This window comes from Drosophila melanogaster, chromosome 2R (genome assembly GCF_000001215.4).
Source record: "Drosophila melanogaster chromosome 2R".
Lineage (NCBI taxonomy): Eukaryota > Metazoa > Arthropoda > Insecta > Diptera > Drosophilidae > Drosophila > Drosophila melanogaster.
In genome coordinates this window covers 7,773,162-7,793,575 of record NT_033778.4, presented here as the reverse complement: position 1 = coordinate 7,793,575, position 20,414 = coordinate 7,773,162, and the positions used below count along the sequence as shown (strand labels likewise).

Here is a 20,414-nt window from a genome sequence, read left to right as displayed (position 1 = left end):
GGGCAAAAACGTAAAATAAATATTTTTAAATTGAAAGAAGAGCTCTAGAACTTAAAGAACTAACTTGGCAACAATGTTAAGAAAAACTTTAGTGCAAGATGAAGGAATTTTATACTTGACAATGCTAATTTTTGTATAAACTTAATTACGTAAAGGGTCCTACAACCCATATATATCATTAGTTGTTAGAGGCTCTTTTTAAGGCGCTTATATAATCAAACCCTTTGTAAAAATTAAAGTTTTAAATGGAATTCTAATCGATTTATTTCACATTAGCTTTATTTAAGTGTGACCTACGCAGAAAGCTAGCGAAATACTCATCAACCCTCCCCCGCCATCGCAGCGCCATTCTCCTAATTTGCGAAAAAAGCTCCGGGAAAAGGAAAAAGCGGCAGTCGTAATAGCGAACTGAAACTGAACGAGAGTAAAAGTGAAAAGACAGCAGGAACTCAGCCATGTCGAAGATCGGAATTAACGGATTTGGCCGCATCGGCCGCTTGGTGCTCCGCGCCGCCATCGATAAGGGCGCCTCCGTGGTGGCCGTCAACGATCCCTTCATCGATGTCAACTACATGGTTTACCTGTTTAAATTCGACTCGACTCACGGTCGTTTCAAGGGCACCGTTGCGGCTGAGGGCGGATTCCTGGTGGTGAACGGCCAGAAGATCACCGTGTTCAGCGAGCGCGACCCGGCCAACATCAACTGGGCCAGTGCTGGAGCCGAGTATGTGGTGGAGTCCACCGGAGTGTTCACCACCATTGACAAGGCGTCCACCCACTTGAAGGGCGGCGCCAAGAAGGTCATCATCTCGGCCCCATCCGCCGATGCGCCCATGTTCGTGTGCGGCGTTAACCTGGACGCCTACAGCCCCGACATGAAGGTGGTCTCCAACGCCTCGTGCACCACCAACTGCCTGGCTCCCCTGGCCAAGGTCATCAATGACAACTTCGAGATCGTCGAGGGTCTGATGACCACCGTGCACGCCACCACTGCCACCCAGAAGACCGTCGACGGTCCCTCTGGCAAACTGTGGCGCGATGGACGTGGCGCCGCCCAGAACATCATCCCGGCCGCCACCGGAGCCGCCAAGGCTGTGGGCAAGGTCATCCCCGCCCTGAACGGCAAGCTGACCGGCATGGCTTTCCGCGTGCCCACGCCCAATGTCTCCGTTGTGGATCTTACCGTCCGCTTGGGCAAGGGAGCCACCTATGACGAAATCAAGGCTAAGGTCGAGGAGGCCTCCAAGGGACCCCTGAAGGGAATCCTGGGCTACACCGATGAGGAGGTGGTCTCCACCGACTTCTTCAGCGACACCCATTCGTCTGTGTTCGACGCCAAGGCTGGCATTTCGCTGAACGATAAGTTCGTCAAGCTAATCTCGTGGTACGACAACGAGTTCGGTTACTCCAACCGCGTCATCGACCTGATCAAGTATATGCAGAGCAAGGACTAAACTAGCCAAAACTATCGTACAAACCCGGCGCCCAGCAGCTGGTCGGGAATCACTGTTGCATAATCCGCAAGGGGCGCAATTGAGGATGCTTTTTTTTCAAATGCACAAAATAGCCATAATTACGCAAAGCTACATATTTATTGTTGTTGAATAAAGTATCGCCCTGTTACTGTATTTAAATGCCAGCTATTTGAAAAATAAAACTTGTGCATCGAATGAAGAACGTTGCTTGTGTAAGCCCAAGGGCGTGTGAAGGTTATATCGGGCGGACTTGCTGAGATATGCAGTGAATACACAAATAAGTATCTGTGCTTCGCCTGGGAGAGTCATCCCAATCCCAAAGGAACGATGTTTCTATTTATGTACATACCATATGTATGTATGTACGTTTGTTGTTGCCAACTCTGGCAGTCTCGAAATTCGAAGATAACGAACAAATATATTCTCTTATCGCTGCACTTTGAAACCTGTGCGGATGCTGTTTGTTTGTCTCGGATTTGGATTCTTCGGCAAAACAACATAAATACACATAACGACCAATTGAACTCAGACCATATAAACTATATAGCTTATATATACTTTATACTTTTTGGTGGATAAAGGGTTTGTTTTCATATATCGACCTGCGTTCTTATACAAAGCGGCTTTCTTATGAGCATAACCAAGGTCACGAAAGGTCATACACATATGCTTGCTGCTTGGTACATAGCTTATCGGCATTACAGAATTGAATCGATTAGCATCAACCAGGGCTGCAAAGAGCGGGATATTTGAAAATGCCGTCATTCTAAATTTCCAAATGCTAAGCTTAAGATATTTTTAAAAAATATGTAGCTTTTATTATTTGAGCTATTTCTGTTCAAATTATAAGGCTTAATAGAATTTCCATTTAACAATCATAAAAATATTGATGGTAAATCAAATGGAAAAGTAATTTCAACAAATCAAACTCTCAGTATTAATTTGTATATTATAGAATGTAATATATAAATACAATAACACCACTAAAAATGCTCTTCACCATATTATATATAATTATTGCATTTAGTAAAGACAAAATATATAACCATATCTCAGAAGCATCATGCTTTTGATAAACCAACAATTGTAAATGGCAAAATGCATCATATGGGATTCACCAAAATACTTTTGACTTGCATGTCGGCATACTTCGGTGGAAGCCCATCCTTGCGCATCCTGCGGAAGGCCTTCTGCACCGCATAGAATGCCATTCCGAGGCAGCCTGAAAGTAGTTTTTGGATTTATTGAAGGACGAAGTTAATCTCTATATTGTACCTATCATTGGCGCTGCGCAAAACATGACGATTAACCAATCGCCCATGGCCAGCAGCACAATGGATGAGTAACCCATTAAGTAGAGGAACATGGCGGTTGTGATCATCCAGGGCACGAAGAGCTTGTGCCTCTCCTGCGATGAGAGAATGTGGGTGAAAAATTGGAAGTTGCATTGGGAGTATGGCCGACCTTGATGGCTCCGCCGATGAGTACTGCGCTGCTGATAATCTGCATGGACGCTATGTGAACTCCAAATGCGTAGGATAATTCTGCGGGGAAACTGGTATTAGATGTGCTGGCTCTTGAACTTTGACCCCCGTTCAGTACCCCTCAAGTTGGCGAATATGATGAGGTAGGCGATCGCAAGGCAGATCGATGCAGCCCCGGAGCAAATAATGCCCGCCTTGGAGTCCGGTTTCCACATTTCCAACTCCTCGATGGGCGTTTTGTTCGCAAATGATCCATTGTTCCATTACTAAAAAGCTTTTTTTAATACTTATCTAATCAGCCATTGCTTTATATACAACGCATATACATAAAAGCCTTTGTGGGATATATAGGCACCGCAAAAGGGATAATAAAATTGTGCATCATAGAAAACAAGCTTTGCTAAAAGCCAAATGATAAAAGTAAAAAAAAAACAGAATTACCTTTGTCAGAGATAACAGAGATGTGAGCTGGAAACGAAATTTCGCAGAAAAAAGATAACAAATATATTTTCAGAGCACACTGAAAATAATAGTTCACAAAAGTGATTGCCTTAAAGTTTATAGTTCCCATTGCAAATTGTAATAAACTTTAGAAAAGTTTAAATTTACACCGATTTCTTGTGGGTTTGTTTCGTTTGAATAGCACTTAAAATGAGCTTTTATTTTCCAGCTATCTGATCTACCTTTAATCTTTTTTTTGTTTGTATTGAAATTGCTTATATATGTATCTATATGTGATTGATGAACTCCTTCTTGTCGGACAAGCTGGCATATGCCGGTGGCTCCTCCTTGCGCATCCTGTCGAAGGCCTTCTGCACCGAGTACAGGGCGCAGCCCAGATAGGCTGAAAGTGAAGGATTTTGGTTAATTGGCTGTCCAATCTCTGGCTGCGTTAACTCCTCACCTGTGAACGGAACGACCATCAATGGTCCGAAGATCCAAGCTGTGCCCTGGACTATCAGTGAAATGAACAGGTTCACCATCAGGTATAAAAAGAATCCTGTGGTTATCATCCACGGCACGAAGAACTTGTGCTTTTGCTGTATGCAGCAAAGAGCAGAGCAAAGAGATAAGAGATAAGAGTGTTGTGGACTGTGCACAGTGTGCCTAACTAACCTTTATGGCTCCAACGATGAGGACCACGCTTCCCAAGATCTGCAGCGCCGAAATGTGTATTCCCATCTCGTAGAGTCCATCTGAAACGAAATAGCTCTATGCATCGCAAAGATATCCAAGATTGGTATGTATATGCGCCTACATTTCCAGAAGTAATCGTCCATCAAAACCAGATAGGTTATGGCAAAGGCTATGGACAGGCAGCCCGAGCAGATGATTCCTCCTTTGGTGTCCAGCTTCCACATGTTTCCAAAATCGCAGAGTAACTTGCAGACCGCCGATTATTTCACAACTAAACTGGACGGGAGTATTCATGGTGGTGATGGGTGAGCAGGCTAGCTTTTGCCGCAGACCTTATCTAATCTCATATTGTACTGTAGCTCCTCCACCAGCGCAACAACAATTGAAGAAAACCTTTGTTGGTTAGTGTATAATTATAATTTTATTGAAGGATTCGCTTATTATTGCTTCGACTGGCCAGCTAACTGGGCAATCCATGCGGGCCTATCTATCGATGGGTTCCCAACTTGTGGCTACACCATTTTACAATGAGATACGACCTCGAGTCGATTACTTTGAATAATGCAATGGAATTTAATTGATTAGCTAACGAATTGAGAGTGGCGAGTGTGCAAAAATTTGTTAATTGTAAAATTTGTAACATGCGTTTTACTATTTGGTTTTCTTGCATCTTTAACTAGTATAATTAGGTATAAAAAAATGTTACTGCAATATCACCGCACGGCATTGCTTCATATGTATGTTTTGATGTATAATAACTATTCGATTTTCAGTTAACTCGCGTTATAAACTGCAAAATGTAGCGTATTTTAGAAAACGTTCGAGGCGTTCTACGTTCTGCGTGAGAATCGTTGATTAATTTGAGTTAAGTGGCGTTAGAAATTGGTTAAGATAGACTTAAGAAACTTGGCAAACGTCGCCTTCCTCTGGTGTTATCAAGTTAGTCAAGATATATAAAAATACGTTACGTAGGTTATAACATTCGATTAGTACAAGTAGGTATGTATAAATATATAAAAAGTACACAACGTGTAAATAAGACTAAGTCAATAGAGGAGACCTCCTTCGGGCAGGTTGCTTAGCTGCCCCGCGCATCTGTCCTTTCTCATCATAAGCACTTCATATTTCGATTTGTTGCATTTCGATTGGTTTTGTTGTTTTTTTTTTTTTTTTTTTGTTTTGTTTTTGGCAAAATCACAGGAGAATTAGAAATATAACATCAATATGATAGAGCGAAAGTGCATTCGATAGAGCATTCGTTCAACTTGGGTTGCTTTATTTGCCTTTGCTTGCACGAACTTGGATTCCGCCTTAGTTAAGTTTAGTTTTGCTTCTGGGGTTTTTGAATTCTTTAAATGTATATTTGTATAATAAATTATGACTATATATGCATTTATATATAAGTATATAGATGAATATATTTAAGAAGTAAGTAGGAGGCGCATTATTCCACTTTTCAACTTAGGATAACAACATTGCATTCGCGATTTCTCCCTAAGCCTTCGATCGCTGTACTGACTGACTGGCTGGCTGGCTGACTGACTGACTGACTAACTGAACTGGCTCGCCAAAGGCTCATAACAATATTTAACTATAGAGAATCGCCGATCAAAAATAATAACCATATGAATAGTGGTGATAGTGACAATCGAAGGATGCCGACGTGTATAAAATAAATAAATAACATCGCGTAGAAAAGGATCTGCGTTAAACCTATTTTAGACATCGACTACCATCTTCTTGTGAATGTCCGTGTTGCCGACCACAGAGCAGAACTCATCGAACGAGATCTTGCCATCCTCATCCTTATCCGCGAATCCGATCGTCTTGTCCACAATCTGCTGCAGTTGCGTGTCCTTCAGATTATTGCCTACCATCATCTTTAAAACCTTTTAGAGGGGAAACACTTCAGTGGAATGAGCTTAACGTAATGTTCGCGGGTCTTGCCTGAAACAGTTCGCCATTGGAAATGTAACCATCGTTGTCCATGTCATAGATGCGAAAGGCGAAGCGCAACTTGGACAGCTTGTCGCCCTTGACGCTGAACTGCGACACGCCCTGGATGAACTCCTTGAAGTCCACCTCGCCGTTGCCGTCCGCGTCGAAAATGTCGATCACGCGCTGCACCAGCGGATTCTGTTGCAGCTCCGGCAGCGACATGAACTCGTCCACGCTCAGCGCGCCCGAATTGTCCAGGTCCAGTTTCCGGAAACGTTTGCCCAGCCGCCGGATCTCGTCGGCGTCGACTGCAGAAAGGCGGGAAATATATAGAAATAGAGATTTAGATTCTAGAACGGTGTGAGGATTATGATTACAGTGGAGCTCTTTGAACTCTATACTTAAAAATTCAACATCAAATTTCTATAGCGTTATTAGGATTAATAAAGCTTTTAAATACTATTATTTTCACTTGAAATATTAAGTAAATTTATCTAACATACAAATGTAAATTATTCCTTTTCGCGAATATAAATCACATAATTGAAACTAAAGTTATTTAATTATTACTATTCTGCTAAGTAACTATATAGTATTGAGCATTTAAACAGCCCTTTAGTATGCAGATGTAAAACCAGATTTCGAGATTCTGGTTAAGATTGTTGGCGATTTATATTTAGCATCCGGTTGTCTGTCGATCATCAGATGTGCGACAAGGTGTGACAAATACACATTCTAGAATGGCAATTTTGAAATAGGACGATGGTGCGGAATAAAGAGTTGGGAATTCAAAATGTATTTCTACGCCACGTTTCGTTTGCATTCCACTTTTGTTGGCCATTCGCGTATTTACATGCCTACATATGTGCATACGTACATACGGGCGTACAATCGTACATGCATACCGTATCTAAATGTACGCTTCTAAATGCCCATGTTTGCATATTCATAAACAGCTGCCATTCCGTTCAAATGACATTGAGTGAATTATTTCGTACTTACAATTGGAACACATTTCCATGGGCAGTGATGTTTCATTTCCCTGCAGGCGAAAAAATATATGTTAAATGGGAAGTTTTAATATTTTGCAATGCCAAAAGAGGGAAAGAGAGGTGGGGGGTTGGAACGAAACGCAGAACGGAAGTTGGCTTTATAACGGTATAAGCTCCCACTCCCTATCTGCGCTCTCTACTTCTCACTTTCCCGCTCTCAGCCTCTTCCCCTCTTTCGTTTTTGCACTGGTTCTTCGCTTATTTTGGTGGCATTTTATTACCATTTTGGTTTTGCCTTTTGTGGTTCTCCTTGGATGCTATCTATAGAGTACAAATAAAGTTCGCTCTTTTCGCCGTTCCGCTCTTGGTTTTCCTCTAGTTTCCTTTAAAGTCCTACGCCGCGGGCTATCCTGCACATGCTACTGTGGTTTTTGGGCCGCTGAATTACGGTTTTGTTGTGGAAATATTCGGTTTTCTATTTTCTATTGTGCATGAGTTTTTCCACAGCAGCTTTTGGTGTGACCGCGGTTCGAGCGACAAAAAATACCTTGGTGGCCAAGGAAGAATACCAGAAAGCTTAGCGTTGGCAACGCGTTGACAGGGTTGTCAGCGTTTGTCACATTAATTTAAATTAGCGCGGTTTTTTAAAACAGAACATGTATTTATTTATTTATACTTTTAGTAATTGAACTGCATGACACTTCTTTAGTATGATCCAAAATTTCCATTCATATACTTGGTAATTTTCCTTCATTAGCAATCTTAAGTGTAAGTGCTCACAATTTACAGTTCTTATCTGTTTAAAATGTTTAATTATATCATGTAATCTGGGCTGGCTTAATCTAATGTTTTCTTATCGTGAATTCATTGTTGGCTTAATCTTATGTTTTCTTCTTGTCCATCGAAGATAGATGCATTTGTACGAGTATGTAATAAAGAAAAATAAAAACATATTCTGAATTTTGAATTTGTAATGATATATTTTCCCATTACTTAAGCTTAGTTAACTTAGCTTATTTAACAAGTAAACACGAGGAAACGCAGGTCAATATTTGAAACATTCGTTTGAAATACTACTGATACAAAATAATATCAAAACACTTTTCGAAAGTGTGCGCGTAACAGTTTTGAAAGGTTTGTGAATTATAGAGTGGGCGTGCCAATCTTACATAGCGTAGAATCTATGTACATACCCTCTAGCTTATATAGTTTTTTATTTGTTGATCGGGATGTTTATACGGACAATCGCTTCAAATGGTTACACATGCTTCTCAACGAATCAAGTATCAGGTGTAAAATCTTCATTTTCTGCAGCCCAACTTAGGAAAGTTACCCCAAGACAAATGTTTGTGGCTACGCCGCTGCATTTCGTTGGCTTCCCGCAGCAACATCAAACAACCATAGATACCATTTACTGCCCATCTGACATAATCTCTTGGTTAAACATTTCCCCAGCCAGTTGCCTGGCTTCCATCTCGATTCCATCTTCATTTCGCTGCCAACGAGCCAGCAGAACGGTCATGAGCCCAGGAATCGTTAGCCAGGAGGTAAACGGCCGCCAGGAGCCAACAGAAGCTGCGAGGGACGAGAGACATGGACGACGGCGCCGGGTGGCGGTTATTGGAGCAGGACTTGTGAGTGTAACAAAGTTATTTGAAGTATACAATTATTACTCTGCGAAAGCATAAATAGATTGTGGGTCTATAAATATAGCGAATGAAATTTAGTGTTAATCATTAACAAAATAATATATAGTCTATATTTAGAGTAGACCGTAGTACGGTTATAAACAGGCAATAATTCTAGTTAAGCTTCATAATATCTAAAACTAAGCTTTGCTAATTTGCTAAAATACACATCATAGTAGTAGAATTATAGAATTCGAATTCTTTTCGAATCATTCCTAAGTAATCTTTAAATTATGCTGCATTTTGATGTGTCTTCACATATGTAGTTAGATGCGTTATCTTTAGTGTTTTTAAATCCCTGCTTCCAGATATAAGGCTCTTATCACGCTTTCTACGCATCTTATTCTCCATAACACTAGGTGGGTTCTCTGGCAGCCTTGAACTTTGCCCGCATGGGCAACCACGTGGATTTGTACGAGTACCGGGAGGATATCCGCGAGGCCCTAGTGGTTCAGGGCAGGAGTATTAACCTGGCTCTTTCGCAGCGTGGCCGTAAGGCGCTGGCCGCCGTGGGTCTGGAGCAAGAGGTGCTGGCCACCGCCATACCCATGCGAGGCAGAATGCTCCACGATGTGCGAGGAAACTCCAGTGTGGTCCTATACGATCCCATTAACAATCAATGCCTGTACTCCGTGGGACGTCGACAGCTGAACGAAGTCCTTTTGAATGCCTGCGATAAGCTGCCCAATATACGCTGCCACTTCGAGCACAAGCTGACAAGTGCCAATCTGCGAGAGGGATCCATGGAGTTCCGCAATCCCGCCAAGGAAGCCGTAGCTGCCCATGCTGATCTTATAGTCGGCTGCGATGGTGCCTTCAGTAGTGTGCGCCAGCACTTGGTCCGTTTGCCGGGCTTCAACTACTCCCAGGAGTACATAGAAACGGGGTATCTGGAGCTCTGCATACCCTCGAAATCGGGAGACTTCCAGATGCCTGCCAACTATCTGCACATATGGCCGCGTAACACCTTCATGATGATTGCCCTGCCGAATCAGGATAAGTCTTTCACGGTCACGCTGTCCATGCCCTTTGAGATCTTCGCTGGCATTCAGAATCAAAACGATCTCCTGGAATTCTTTAAGCTGAACTTCCGGGACGCACTGCCACTGATTGGAGAGCAACAGCTCATAAAGGACTTCTTCAAGACCAGGCCACAGTTTCTGGTGTCCATCAAGTGCCGGCCGTATCATTATGCGGATAAGGCACTGATCCTGGGCGATGCCGCCCATGCGATGGTTCCGTACTACGGCCAGGGTATGAATGCTGGAATGGAGGATGTCACGCTGCTCACCGACATTTTGGCCAAGCAGCTGCCACTGGACGAGACGTTGGCCCTGTTCACCGAATCCCGCTGGCAGGACGCCTTCGCCATTTGCGACCTGGCCATGTACAATTATGTGGAGGTGGGTTTTTGGAACTAGAATTTATATAGTTTCAAATTATATTTCATTCTTTTTTCTCTACCTTGCAGATGCGAGACCTGACCAAACGTTGGACATTCCGGCTGGACCTACTACTCAAAAGCTCTAAAAGCTTTTCTTCGCCGAAGGTAGAAAGACATGGATGGTTTCGAGTATTTAAAGAGGGGGAGCTTAGTATGGTCAGAGAGCGAGAGAGACAGCGAGCTGCTCATTTCCGACTTAATTGTTGTTGCTAATTCCGTTTCGCGAACTTTTCGATGGCACTCTCTAGAATTGTCGGCGCCTCCGCTTTGCCCACACTCACTACAGTGGAACGTCGACGAGAATAAGATTTATATGATATGCAGTTAATCACGTACATAATCCTCTTACAAAATGGCGTGTACATAAAACTTAAGGTATGAAAACGTATTTAAACTCTAGAAACTTCCAGATAGTGACAAACCATTATTTACTAATGTTAATTATACAATGAACGGTGCCGAATGTCTTGTTTATGGTTTTGTATTCAACTAGCGTAAAATGTATCGAACGTTAATAGAGATTAGACTTTAAGAACGTTGAAAATTAACCTATTAATGGAATCGAATAATAACTCTTATTTTTCTGAACCCAATAGCTGTGAAATAAAAATATACATATGTATGTGTTTTAGCCACTTTTTATTTAAAACAAATGGCCAGTGATTTCAATGAGTGCCCTTTCTAAGTGAAAGTACTTTTAGGCAGGCCTTACTGTACCCACTGTACCGCTGCCGCCGTCGCGCGTCTTCGCCTGGCCGGCGGACCAATGGAGCAGGCCAGCGCCATCAGTTGCTCGTCACATGTTCGACACTCAAGTAGACCAAACACAGGGAGCTGTACAGTGCCCACCGAGATCCGATCGAACGCAGAGCAGCCGTTAGACAGAATATTGACTTTAGCAACTCACCAGGAGTTCAGTTAAACTTGCACAAACTAAAAATTCCCATAATCCAACCGGAATATCGCTCTTTTTAGGCAGGTGCAAGTGCAACTTTGTTCAGCCCTTTTTGCTGTTAAATCGAAAAACCACATTCTCGAAGCTTTTGGGCAAGCTTCCGCAAAACGAAACGATCGAAACGCGTGGTCCGAAAGCAACGAAGCAAATACGGCAACAGGCGAGCGAAAAAGTGAAATTGAAATAATTCCAAATCAAAAATCAAATTCCAAATCGAAAATCGCAAATCACAAAGTTGGAAGTTGAGTGAGCGAACGCGTGTGTTTGTGTTTGTGCGTAAGTGTCCCTCAGTGTGTGCAGTGCAACGGTATCGTAAGACGAAAAGTAACGGTAACCGAGCAATTGGGGTGTAAGCTGTCAGAATCTGTGCGCAGAGAAAACCGAAAGTTTTGGCTTGTTACCTTGCCGTAGTAATCCAAAATCAAAACCGAATACCGGATTCACCGATCGCCATCCTGGCCCGCCCTTCGACTTTAGTTTAAGGCGCTCTGCCAGCGGTTCGCCGGAACGGTAAACTCCCCCCACACCCTGCTGCCCGTCGTCGTTAGCATACCGATACCGATAGACCACCGCCGATAGCGATACTTTGGAAATTCAGCAATCCGTGCCCCACTTTAGCTAGGATTCTGTTCGGTTTTAACCCTACGAAGAAGGAGCACCCGGCGGCGGAACCCGAAGCCGTTCTGCGTAATTTTGGATAATGCGCGACTAGGCACGAGCTGTCCGAATTGTTCAGGTAAATACATTCGTACATATATATGCATATAGGTGCACACACAATCACCGTTATTGATCTCGCTCAATTAGTGGGTCTACGTGACTGCAGCGCCGATTCTCAGGGTCCGGGGTATTCGCAGATCGCATCGTGCCGCATGGTGTTGTATTCTGTTCTGCCTATAATGAAAAGCAAACCAGAAATGCGGATAACAATCTAGGCACACACCACAGCATACACCTTTCCCTCCATCTTCCCCTTCCACCCCCCTGCTCATCACTTTTGGGTCTCGGTTAGTCTTGGCATCTGGCATTTCCGGTTTCGCTATTTTTTGTCGGTGTAGATATGTATGTATGTACAATATGTAGATGAAAACACCTTCAGATATTATTCAACCCGAAATCCTCTCAAAGTGGTTTGGTTTCCTATATTTTCATTGCAGTACATATTTTGAGTACATATGTACATACATACTTAATGCAAAAAAAATAACTTAAAACTAGAATTCGAAACCAAAATTTTGCATTTAAAGATGAAACATCAATTTGTATATTTGGTGCATTTTTGTTGTTCTTAAAATAAACAATTTAATCAATCTTTTTCTTACATTTAAATATAAAACGTTTGTACTCTCTTGAATAAATAAACTTCGTAGAACACTTGCTGTGGGCAAAAGTTCAATAACAATGCAATTTAACGCACGTGGGAACCCCAAATGTTGTTATTAGTATTTATTTGACACAAAAACTAATATGTTAGCTCGTTAGACAAGAATAATTATCGTCGTTCTTACGTTCATCCATCACTTTTGGGTTCAAGAACGGTTAGTGTTCGATAATTCTGGAAAAGCACTTAACTGATTTGAAAGAGATCAGTTTGAATTTCTCTCATTGCGATTGAGTCATAAAGTCTGGTAAATAACAATAAGAGTAGCCCGAGAACTGTTTTATTTCTATACCCTTACAGAGGGTATCGTAACTATTCTCATAAATTCATTGGATTGGTTCTGACCCATTTGTACATACAATTTACATACTTACATATATCCATATCCTATTGCTACTGATAAACTTCAGTAGATGCTAGCGAATTTTGAACTTAAGGCGATTTAAAGAGTATAAAATATTTAGACGGATTTCGCGCACTTTTAAAGAGTTTAATGAGCAATCTTAGCAGTTTATGGGGAGTCAAAGTTATTGATCTTGTGGTCAGTTTAGCAATCATCACACATTTACTCGGCGACTCGGTGTCGAAAGGAAGAGCAAGGGGAAAAAATAAAGCATTCCGATACGAAAACTTACATCATCGGTCTGGGGGATAGAATGAGATGGAGGGATCAAAAGAGGGAGAACCAAATGGCAAGCATTTACATACCAACAAACATGGCACAACGGCATATGTACATACATATGTACGTATGTATGTACATGTTTTTATATATTATGCGCTATTTTTCGGCTTTTTGTTTTTGCTTTTTCGAATGAACGCAAGAAATAAGTAATACGAATTGCGCGTTTGAAAATGGTGGAGACTTTTATACTTTTAGCTCCTTTAGGAACCCACAGCAGTTAATCAAAAACAAAATGTGTGATAAAGACTCACAAAAAAAAGGGGTGGATGGGCACATGTGAGGAATACGCTTTCATAAGTGATTTTGGCTTCATTAAAATAAATCAAATGCATTTAGTACAAATAAGCAAAGTCTCGAACGGAATGGCGAAAACAATTGTTCGAGAAAGCAAATAACCAATAACTAATTTTGTTTCTTCCCCTTTCTCTTTTCTCTCTTTACATGGTGATCGCTGCCGCTCTCTCCCTCTCTCACTTGCTTATCTTGCGGTAAATGTCATCCAAACCAAAAGGGGTAGCAAAACGAAGAACAGCAATTTCGCCGAAAAGACGCAGTTAAAAAAAAGTGTTAGCAAGTGAGAAACAACATTCGTGAATTTCGTGATTAAAAACATTTCAAAAGGTGTACAACAAAAGCTCATTTAATATAAAAATAAAAAGAACGTAAGCGAAATATACAAAATATAATATCGCAGCGCGCCAACAACAAAACGTGGCACCACAAACTAAAAACACAAAAAAAGCTCAACGAAAACGAGAGCGAATGCGCGAGCGCGAGTGAGAGGGCCAGATAAGCGGAGACAAGAGCGACAACAACAAAACACAAGCGCAAGCACGATCCAAAAGCCAATTGCGCACGGAACGTAGAACGCAGAGAACTAACGGAACTGTAGAAGCGCAGCACGGATAACAGTTAACAGGGGCAATCCAAAAATGGTAAACAAGAAGGCGGACAAGGACAAGGAGAGGCAGCAAGAGGCAATGTTGCCGGCGGCGGGCAAGAATAGCAGCAACATTGAAAACAGCAGCAAACTTAGCAACAACAACAACTACAACAACAACAAAACAAACAAGGGCCAATCCACAAAGCCTAACAGCAATAACAACAGCGGCAACAACAAAAAGAATGCAGGCAAAGGAAATCAGCAGCAGTCGCAGCGCAGCGGCAAGAAAGCGAAGCCGCAACGCCAACAGATATTCCTACAGTCGCTGCCACGCGACAGCAGCAACTACAGAAGCAACAGCTTCAGGAACAGCATCGACATAAACAGCAACAGCAGCAACATGAGCAGCAAGAGCAGCAGCAACATGAGCAGCAACAGCAGCAACATCTCGGACACATTGGCAACATTGGACAGTGGAGTGGGAAAAATTAATCCCGCTGAACTGCTGACAGCCGCCTTGGCCGTGCCCTGTGCCAAATGCTCCAAGCCATCGATGATCTCCGGCCTGACCACCGCCGTAACCGCATCCACAGTCCCCGCATCCGCATCCAGCTCTTCCGCTTCTGCCTCCTCCTTTTCGTCGTCGTCAACCAGTTCCGGATCGGAGACCGCCAGCAATCACAGCGATCTCCATTACCCGGAGCCGGTTGTCTACTCCGCCAAGCAGTATCGCAAGTCCAAGTCCTACATGGGCGTATCCCAGTACAACAGCTCACAAAATGGCCATCAAGCGGGTCGGGCGCCCAATACCGCTGGCGGTGGTAATGGCAACCACGTGGCCTATAGACGCTCCCACAGCGACCGACGCAACTCGTTCGATCGCAGCTTCGCCGAAAGGAATCGTGACTTTGTGCCCATCGTCCCACCGCCGCGTCCGGTCCTGTCCTCCTCCAACATCGCCGGAGTCATGGCCAGCACCACCAAGCTGACGATCATAGAGCGGCTCGGCAAAGGACGTCTCGCGTATCCCATAATGCAGGTGAGTCCAGAACGGTTAGCACAGATATTGTCTAGAAGTAAGTTTAAGTTATTTATTATTCGATGGGCGGGGTGTGTGCTGTTTATTTGCGTTGACGAACTTATTTATTGGCACAGTTGGCAGTTTGACTTTAGTGTATCTGCTATCTGCTATCTTTAGAATATAGAGTTTGAAAACCTGCAGGCTAGGTGGTGAACTTGAATAGTAGATCTTAGCTTAAGCCCAAAAAAAAAAAAAACGACAGAACCTTTGACTCGGGGAAAAACGTGGAAAGAAATCACCGCATTTCTTGGAAAATTTATTGATTTATATCACAATATATTCTGAAAACGAAAGTACTCAATTATGGGTTTAGAACAGGAAATACCACAGAAAAATGCACATTGAAATATGATAAAATGTAGTTATTTATAGAATATCTTCGAACTTAGTTGTGATTTTCAAGTGCAAATGGTATGATTTTGATAAGGTAATGCGCATTGCATTTATAGTTCGGCTAGACGGTCACCATTAGGCATTAGAGATGCTTGGGAGTACATATTGATGGAATGGATAGACTTAAAACTAATAATGGCCCCCAAACTTTCGTAACTTTCCATACGTGAACTGTTGACACCTTTCGAGAAGTTTGCGCTCTAATCAGCTTCTAGCGGCTACCGAAGGAAGCAGCCATAATTAATGGCACACAAACAAGAACTTTGATAAGGGAAAAGAGGCAGCAAGGCAAGTGCTTAGTCATCCATATATTTTTGATAAGCTGATTTCATTTCGGGAGTTGCGAAATGGAGCCCAAACTATACTGCACAACTTGAGGCGAACAATCTAAGACTTCTCACCCTGATTTGTGGGCTTTTTTTTATTTTTTGCAATTGTTTTGCAGTTTGTTATCTCCTCCCTTTGTACGAGTAGTATATTCTTTTTGTTTGCTATTTACGGTTATGCACTTGGCAGAATATTACGTATACGCCCTGGCCGACAGCGGCATTTTGTCGGCAGCGATTTTGTGCAATCGAGAGAGGCGAATGCGATGCTAATATACGGAAATACCGATGTCTCGCCTTGAATCTCCGTCACTCTTAATCGCTGTCCGCTTATGTATGTATGTATATATGTATATTCTGGCCCAACAACTCAAGACATCCCCCCTAATATGGTAACCAAATCTCTGCCAGAAGTTCGAATCTCGAACTCGCGACTCAGGTATTTTATGCAAATTTCCCGCTGACGTCTCTGACTTTTGAGTTCGATTTTATTGTGGAAAAATATCAGCCGAAAGTGGTTTGATTAGCATGTGTCGCGGCACTTAGCTAGTTACCAAAACTAGTTCTAAACGAACCTCCTAAATTCAGGAAAAAAGACAAACTTATGCGAAAAGTGAAACTTGTTTGTGTTTTGCTAAGCATTGCCAATGAAATGGGATGATTTAGAAAGCTTGGCGCAGACAAAGGGACTCATTTACTAGACCCTAAGCGCCTAAAACTGTCATAAATTTCACCAATTACCGGCATTTTTGGCCGAATTGCCTTCGTTTTGCCTTACCGCCTTACCTTACCAACTGATTCAACAATTTGCTTAGCCTTAGCATTGCCTTTGCTGGCCTTCAAACGGTAACTGTAAACTAGACGAAAACATTGAATATTTGAGAAAAACAATCCGAACATACATTTTCTAATGAATCATTAGAATTAGATCTCTCGCCGCTTGTTGATGTTTACTCTTTGGGCGCAGACACACACACACACACACACAAGCAAAGTTGCATACGCGTACATACACATACGCGACCCACGTGAATTTGTTTGTGGCACAGTGGGGCAGATTGTTCCACTGACTGGTGAAATTGTTTTGGCTTGGAAACAAATCTCTTCACACGTGGCCACCACTTGGACAACGGAAGCGAGCCAGTTGATAAGATAAGTGCAAAAGTTGTCATACAGAAAAAGCTTCGTTTGTCAGATGTGCAATCTAAGCAGGAGGAACGTCTTTAGAAAGTTAAATAAACATTTTAATACCTAATAGACATCCACTAACTTAATTCTACAATACCTATTTCCATTTACTATGGGCCCTCGGAAGTCATTCATTTTGGTTATCGGTCTTTATATGTAGGAAAAAAAAGGTTTTATAGAAAGGAGAATAATAATTTAGTTTTTTAGATTAGAAAACAAAGTTCCTAAAGTTATTAGCTGTTATTTTGTAATAATCGTAACATACATCCTATATCCTGTCTTAAGCCCTCTCAATATATGTACGTATAGCACTCGATTATTCACTTATCACTTATTTATGATCCCAAACAGATGTTTTTTCTATATAGAGTGGATATTAAATAATAATCCCAGGACGTGGGCAACCAAATGTTGCGATTAAACGATCGTGACAGATCATTCAGTTAGTTAGGAACTATTGTATAAATATTTATGATGATCTGGTCGGTGGTTTCCTATAAATATGAAATGAATGCATTTTAACTCGAAATGTTTTACAACTGGTTTAAGTGTTCGTTGCGAACATTTGTTGTAAGGCAAATCTGCAGTTCGCCTTACAGTTTCGAAACGCATATGTAGAACTGGATTGGACTCCTCATCACGCGGGGATTTCCACTCAGATTCGAATCTCGACAGAGATTTGCAAATATTCTGAAGCTTATCAGGCAGGGTGATTGTGCAAGCATATGGGTTTGCACATACATATTGATATATGTATATATACTCGTATTGAAATATATATCAACTCTTCTGCTTACGTCAAGCCTCACTTGATTCTGTTTGTGAATGCGAGTGTGCTATATGGACAGGTGGAAGTGTTTACAAAGAACAGTCTGAGTTACGAACTTTCTATTGGCGCGAAGGCAACTGATATAACTCCACCTCGGGCAGTCGATTTTTTTTTTACGACGATTCACATTTTCAAATGGGTAAATATATTTAAAAAGTGGGTATATTTCTGTGCTTATCAGCAGATATATATGCATGTATTTATATATATATCGGAGTATCTGTGGCGTGCAAAGCTTTTTATATTTTTCTTAATTATCATACACTTTTCTATTATTATTTATTTGAGCCAGTAAATATTAAGCTACAAATTGCATATTGTTTTCGCGAATTGCCGCAGCTGTGTGTGGCCAACTTTTGCTTCAGTTGGCTTCCACCAACTCAACTGCGTAGTAAAAATCATTTATAAATATGATTTTGTTGGCAAAAAGCCGTCGATTAGCGATCAAAAGTTAAACAAAAAAGCAAAAGCCAAAAAAAGTGCAGTAGTGTGCGCGCGATTCCTTTGATTATGGAAATCACTGGCAGAACAAATTAAAAATGAAAGAAAAATCACTCGAATTGTCAATCACGTGTGGTGCTTGAGATTCCACACGCTTATCGCGGCTGCCAGAAAGCGTGCAAAATATAATAAATTCAATTGCCTCGGCCACAAAGGAAAGGGGAAAGGGGCATAAACGTGGCTAGAAAGTTTCATGATAATTCAAATTTTGAGATTTATCACTCCGGACCCGCGGGCCAAAGTACCTACCCATAGCCATTCAGTTTCATCTTGGCCATGAAGATGTTGAATATTAAGTACGAGGCGTACTCGCATTTGAGCCCAGCCTGAAAATAGGCAATATAAACTGCGTTTTCGATTGTAATGCTCACATCATGAAAGTAGAATGCGTGTAGACTCGTTCTTTAAGACAGGTATTTCATGTTTTTTAATTACATAATTAAAAAGGCTGTAAAATAAACAAATAAAATTATTGAAACTGTCCTAAATACAATACGCATTGTCCAAGAAGTTCACTTAATCTTACCTATTGGATATGTAATTGGTTGAATATAACCCAATTTAAAATTTAATTGTAATTTAAAATGGCATTTAAAGTGCTCATAAGAAATTTATCTTTTAAGCAAAGGATTCAATTTGTAATGTTTCATATCATATGTGAATTTCTAACGGCATTTATTCCTTTGTGAGTACATGTATATATAAGATGTGGTTATATATACCAACTATACATATGTACATACCACCTAAAGTTGCAGTTTAAAAAGGCATTTAGAGTGCTCTTAAGAAACTTGTTATTATAAAATCAGGTACTTCTTATACTAGACATTATACATTTAGTATCCGATGTGGATACTATACTATATAGCCTAAAGTTGTGTTTAATACTGCGCGGTCTAGTACTTAAGCGTACAGTACTAACGACGCAAGGTGGACCCACTTCTCCTCCCACTCCGCCCGTCGCTAATTAGGGAAGACAATGGACCCTGTAATTAGGGAGACACCCGATAATGCTACGGGAATAATGGCTGGCGCCTGCGAAATCAGAGGCGACGGCAATCGACGCCGGCAGAGGCAAAGTCTGTTGGGATGGCGATGACCCCCCAACCTGACATCACAGCATATCTATGGGCAACTTGGGTGTGTGTGTTAGTGTGTTAGTGTGCGTGTGTGTGTGGCAGCATAATAACAGGCTGTGGAGTAAAAGTAAAAACAAAGCCATCCAAAGTGGTCAGCACGGCGATAAGAAGTAAAGAAATGCGGAGGAGCTCGAAATGTTTGCGGTTGCCACTCGAGTGGCGAATGCATTCCCATATTTCTACGACAATGTGTCTATATTTGTATTTATATTTTGTTGCCTCTTGCCTGCTGCCTGCTGAATGTCGCGATAAGAAAGCGAGAAGAAAAGCCAAGTGGGAGAGAGAGAAACGCTGAAAATGCAGGTTCAATCGATGTTGATAAGGCAGCGGCGATACCACCACTCTGGCATTGCAATCAACGAAATTGTGTTTATTTTTAAGGCGCACTCCAACAGATCCAAGATTGCATTGCATTGCATTGATTCCTGATGCCACTCGACCAAAAGCGAATCGTAAACGCAAATCGCACTACAATGTTTGGGCCCAGAGTTTTGAACTGATAACCATGGCACAAAAAAGTAGACATCGCCTGTCAGCGCAGCGATCATCAATGAATCTCTGGAACAAGCGGTGCAGTAGTGAGTGCACTTGATTTGACCGAAAGTTGGTTGAACCCACAGGGATGTCCATCCGTCCAGTCGATCGTTAGAAACTCATTCGATGTCGTAACATTCTGCTTGTGTACATACATATGTACATAAATATATACAAATGTTTGAGCAATGTGTCGAAAAACAATAACTGACTGCTGTTTGCTTACTTTGTGCTCAACAGAAGCTATTGCTATTGTTATCGCTTTCCATTTCGTGGGTATAGTTGTTTTGACTGGAAGTTTGCTAATCAAATATCTATATTTTCATTGGATTTAAGCTTGTAAGTTTTAGATACGTATATG

The 20,414-nt window shown here is 41.7% G+C and overlaps 6 protein-coding genes and 2 non-coding genes across 13 annotated transcripts in view, besides 2 other annotated features; 3 read left to right on the top strand and 5 right to left on the bottom strand.

The window, feature by feature from the left end:
• The first annotated feature begins 195 nt into the window (after positions 1-195).
• On the top strand, positions 196-1,675 carry Gapdh1 (Glyceraldehyde 3 phosphate dehydrogenase 1). 2 transcript variants are annotated; one of them, NM_080369.3, is made up of 1 exon: positions 196-1,675. In NM_080369.3, the coding sequence occupies exon 1, from the start codon at positions 456-458 to the stop codon at positions 1,452-1,454; it is 999 nt and encodes a 332-aa protein (NP_525108.2). In that variant the 5' UTR covers positions 196-455; the 3' UTR covers positions 1,455-1,675. The 2 variants fall into 2 exon arrangements, with proteins under 2 accessions (NP_525108.2, NP_001033936.1); NM_001038847.2 differs by having other exon boundaries at positions 346-1,675.
• Positions 1,676-2,405: 730 nt separating this feature from the next.
• On the bottom strand, positions 2,406-3,208 carry CG12824 (uncharacterized protein). Of its 2 annotated transcripts, NM_001103744.2 has the most exons (4): positions 3,078-3,208; positions 2,940-3,019; positions 2,751-2,883; positions 2,467-2,697 (listed from the first exon to the last, which is right to left on the bottom strand). In NM_001103744.2, exons 1-4 carry the CDS (start codon positions 3,172-3,174, stop codon positions 2,579-2,581), a joined length of 429 nt encoding a protein of 142 aa, NP_001097214.1. In that variant the 5' UTR covers positions 3,175-3,208; the 3' UTR covers positions 2,467-2,578. The 2 variants fall into 2 exon arrangements, with proteins under 2 accessions (NP_610323.2, NP_001097214.1); NM_136479.3 differs by having other exon boundaries at positions 2,406-2,697; positions 2,751-3,019.
• A 379-nt stretch (positions 3,209-3,587) lies between these two features.
• Positions 3,588-4,370, bottom strand: CG12825 (uncharacterized protein). The gene is made up of 4 exons (NM_136478.4): positions 4,218-4,370; positions 4,076-4,155; positions 3,864-3,999; positions 3,588-3,803 (listed from the first exon to the last, which is right to left on the bottom strand). Exons 1-4 carry the CDS (start codon positions 4,318-4,320, stop codon positions 3,688-3,690), a joined length of 435 nt encoding a protein of 144 aa, NP_610322.1. The 5' UTR covers positions 4,321-4,370; the 3' UTR covers positions 3,588-3,687.
• Positions 4,371-4,522: 152 nt separating this feature from the next.
• On the bottom strand, positions 4,523-7,566 carry CanB2 (Calcineurin B2). Of its 2 annotated transcripts, none has more exons than NM_001259263.2 (4): positions 7,308-7,566; positions 7,037-7,076; positions 6,044-6,342; positions 4,523-5,985 (listed from the first exon to the last, which is right to left on the bottom strand). In NM_001259263.2, exons 1-4 carry the CDS (start codon positions 7,308-7,310, stop codon positions 5,815-5,817), a joined length of 513 nt encoding a protein of 170 aa, NP_001246192.1. In that variant the 5' UTR covers positions 7,311-7,566; the 3' UTR covers positions 4,523-5,814. The 2 variants fall into 2 exon arrangements, with proteins under 2 accessions (NP_001246192.1, NP_524874.2); NM_080135.4 differs by having other exon boundaries at positions 5,441-5,985.
• Positions 7,133-7,254, bottom strand: mir-4980 (mir-4980 stem loop). The gene has a single exon (NR_048058.1). It is a non-coding gene; the product is annotated as a mir-4980 precursor RNA (primary transcript).
• Positions 7,567-7,990: 424 nt separating the features above from the next.
• asRNA:CR45108 (antisense RNA:CR45108) lies at positions 7,991-10,242 on the bottom strand. Of its 2 annotated transcripts, none has more exons than NR_124457.1 (2): positions 10,179-10,242; positions 7,991-10,093 (listed from the first exon to the last, which is right to left on the bottom strand). The 2 variants fall into 2 exon arrangements; NR_124458.1 differs by having other exon boundaries at positions 10,195-10,242.
• Positions 8,120-8,270: a mobile genetic element.
• cn (cinnabar) lies at positions 8,509-10,779 on the top strand. The gene is given in 3 exon segments (NM_078927.3): positions 8,509-8,660; positions 9,074-10,117; positions 10,186-10,779. Coding segments are annotated over 3 exon segments (1,344 nt in total). The 5' UTR covers positions 8,509-8,546; the 3' UTR covers positions 10,372-10,779.
• A 159-nt stretch (positions 10,780-10,938) lies between these two features.
• Positions 10,939-20,414, top strand: part of CG46385 (uncharacterized protein) — a 45,619-nt gene continuing 36,143 nt past the window's right edge. For both annotated transcript variants that reach the window (NM_001370031.1, NM_136477.4), the window contains exons 1-2: positions 10,939-11,849; positions 13,691-15,101. In NM_001370031.1, coding sequence (NP_001356959.1) covers positions 14,112-15,101 — 990 coding nt within the window. In that variant the 5' untranslated portion in view covers positions 10,939-11,849; positions 13,691-14,111. The remainder of the gene's footprint in view (positions 11,850-13,690; positions 15,102-20,414) is intronic.
• Positions 13,696-14,111: a mobile genetic element.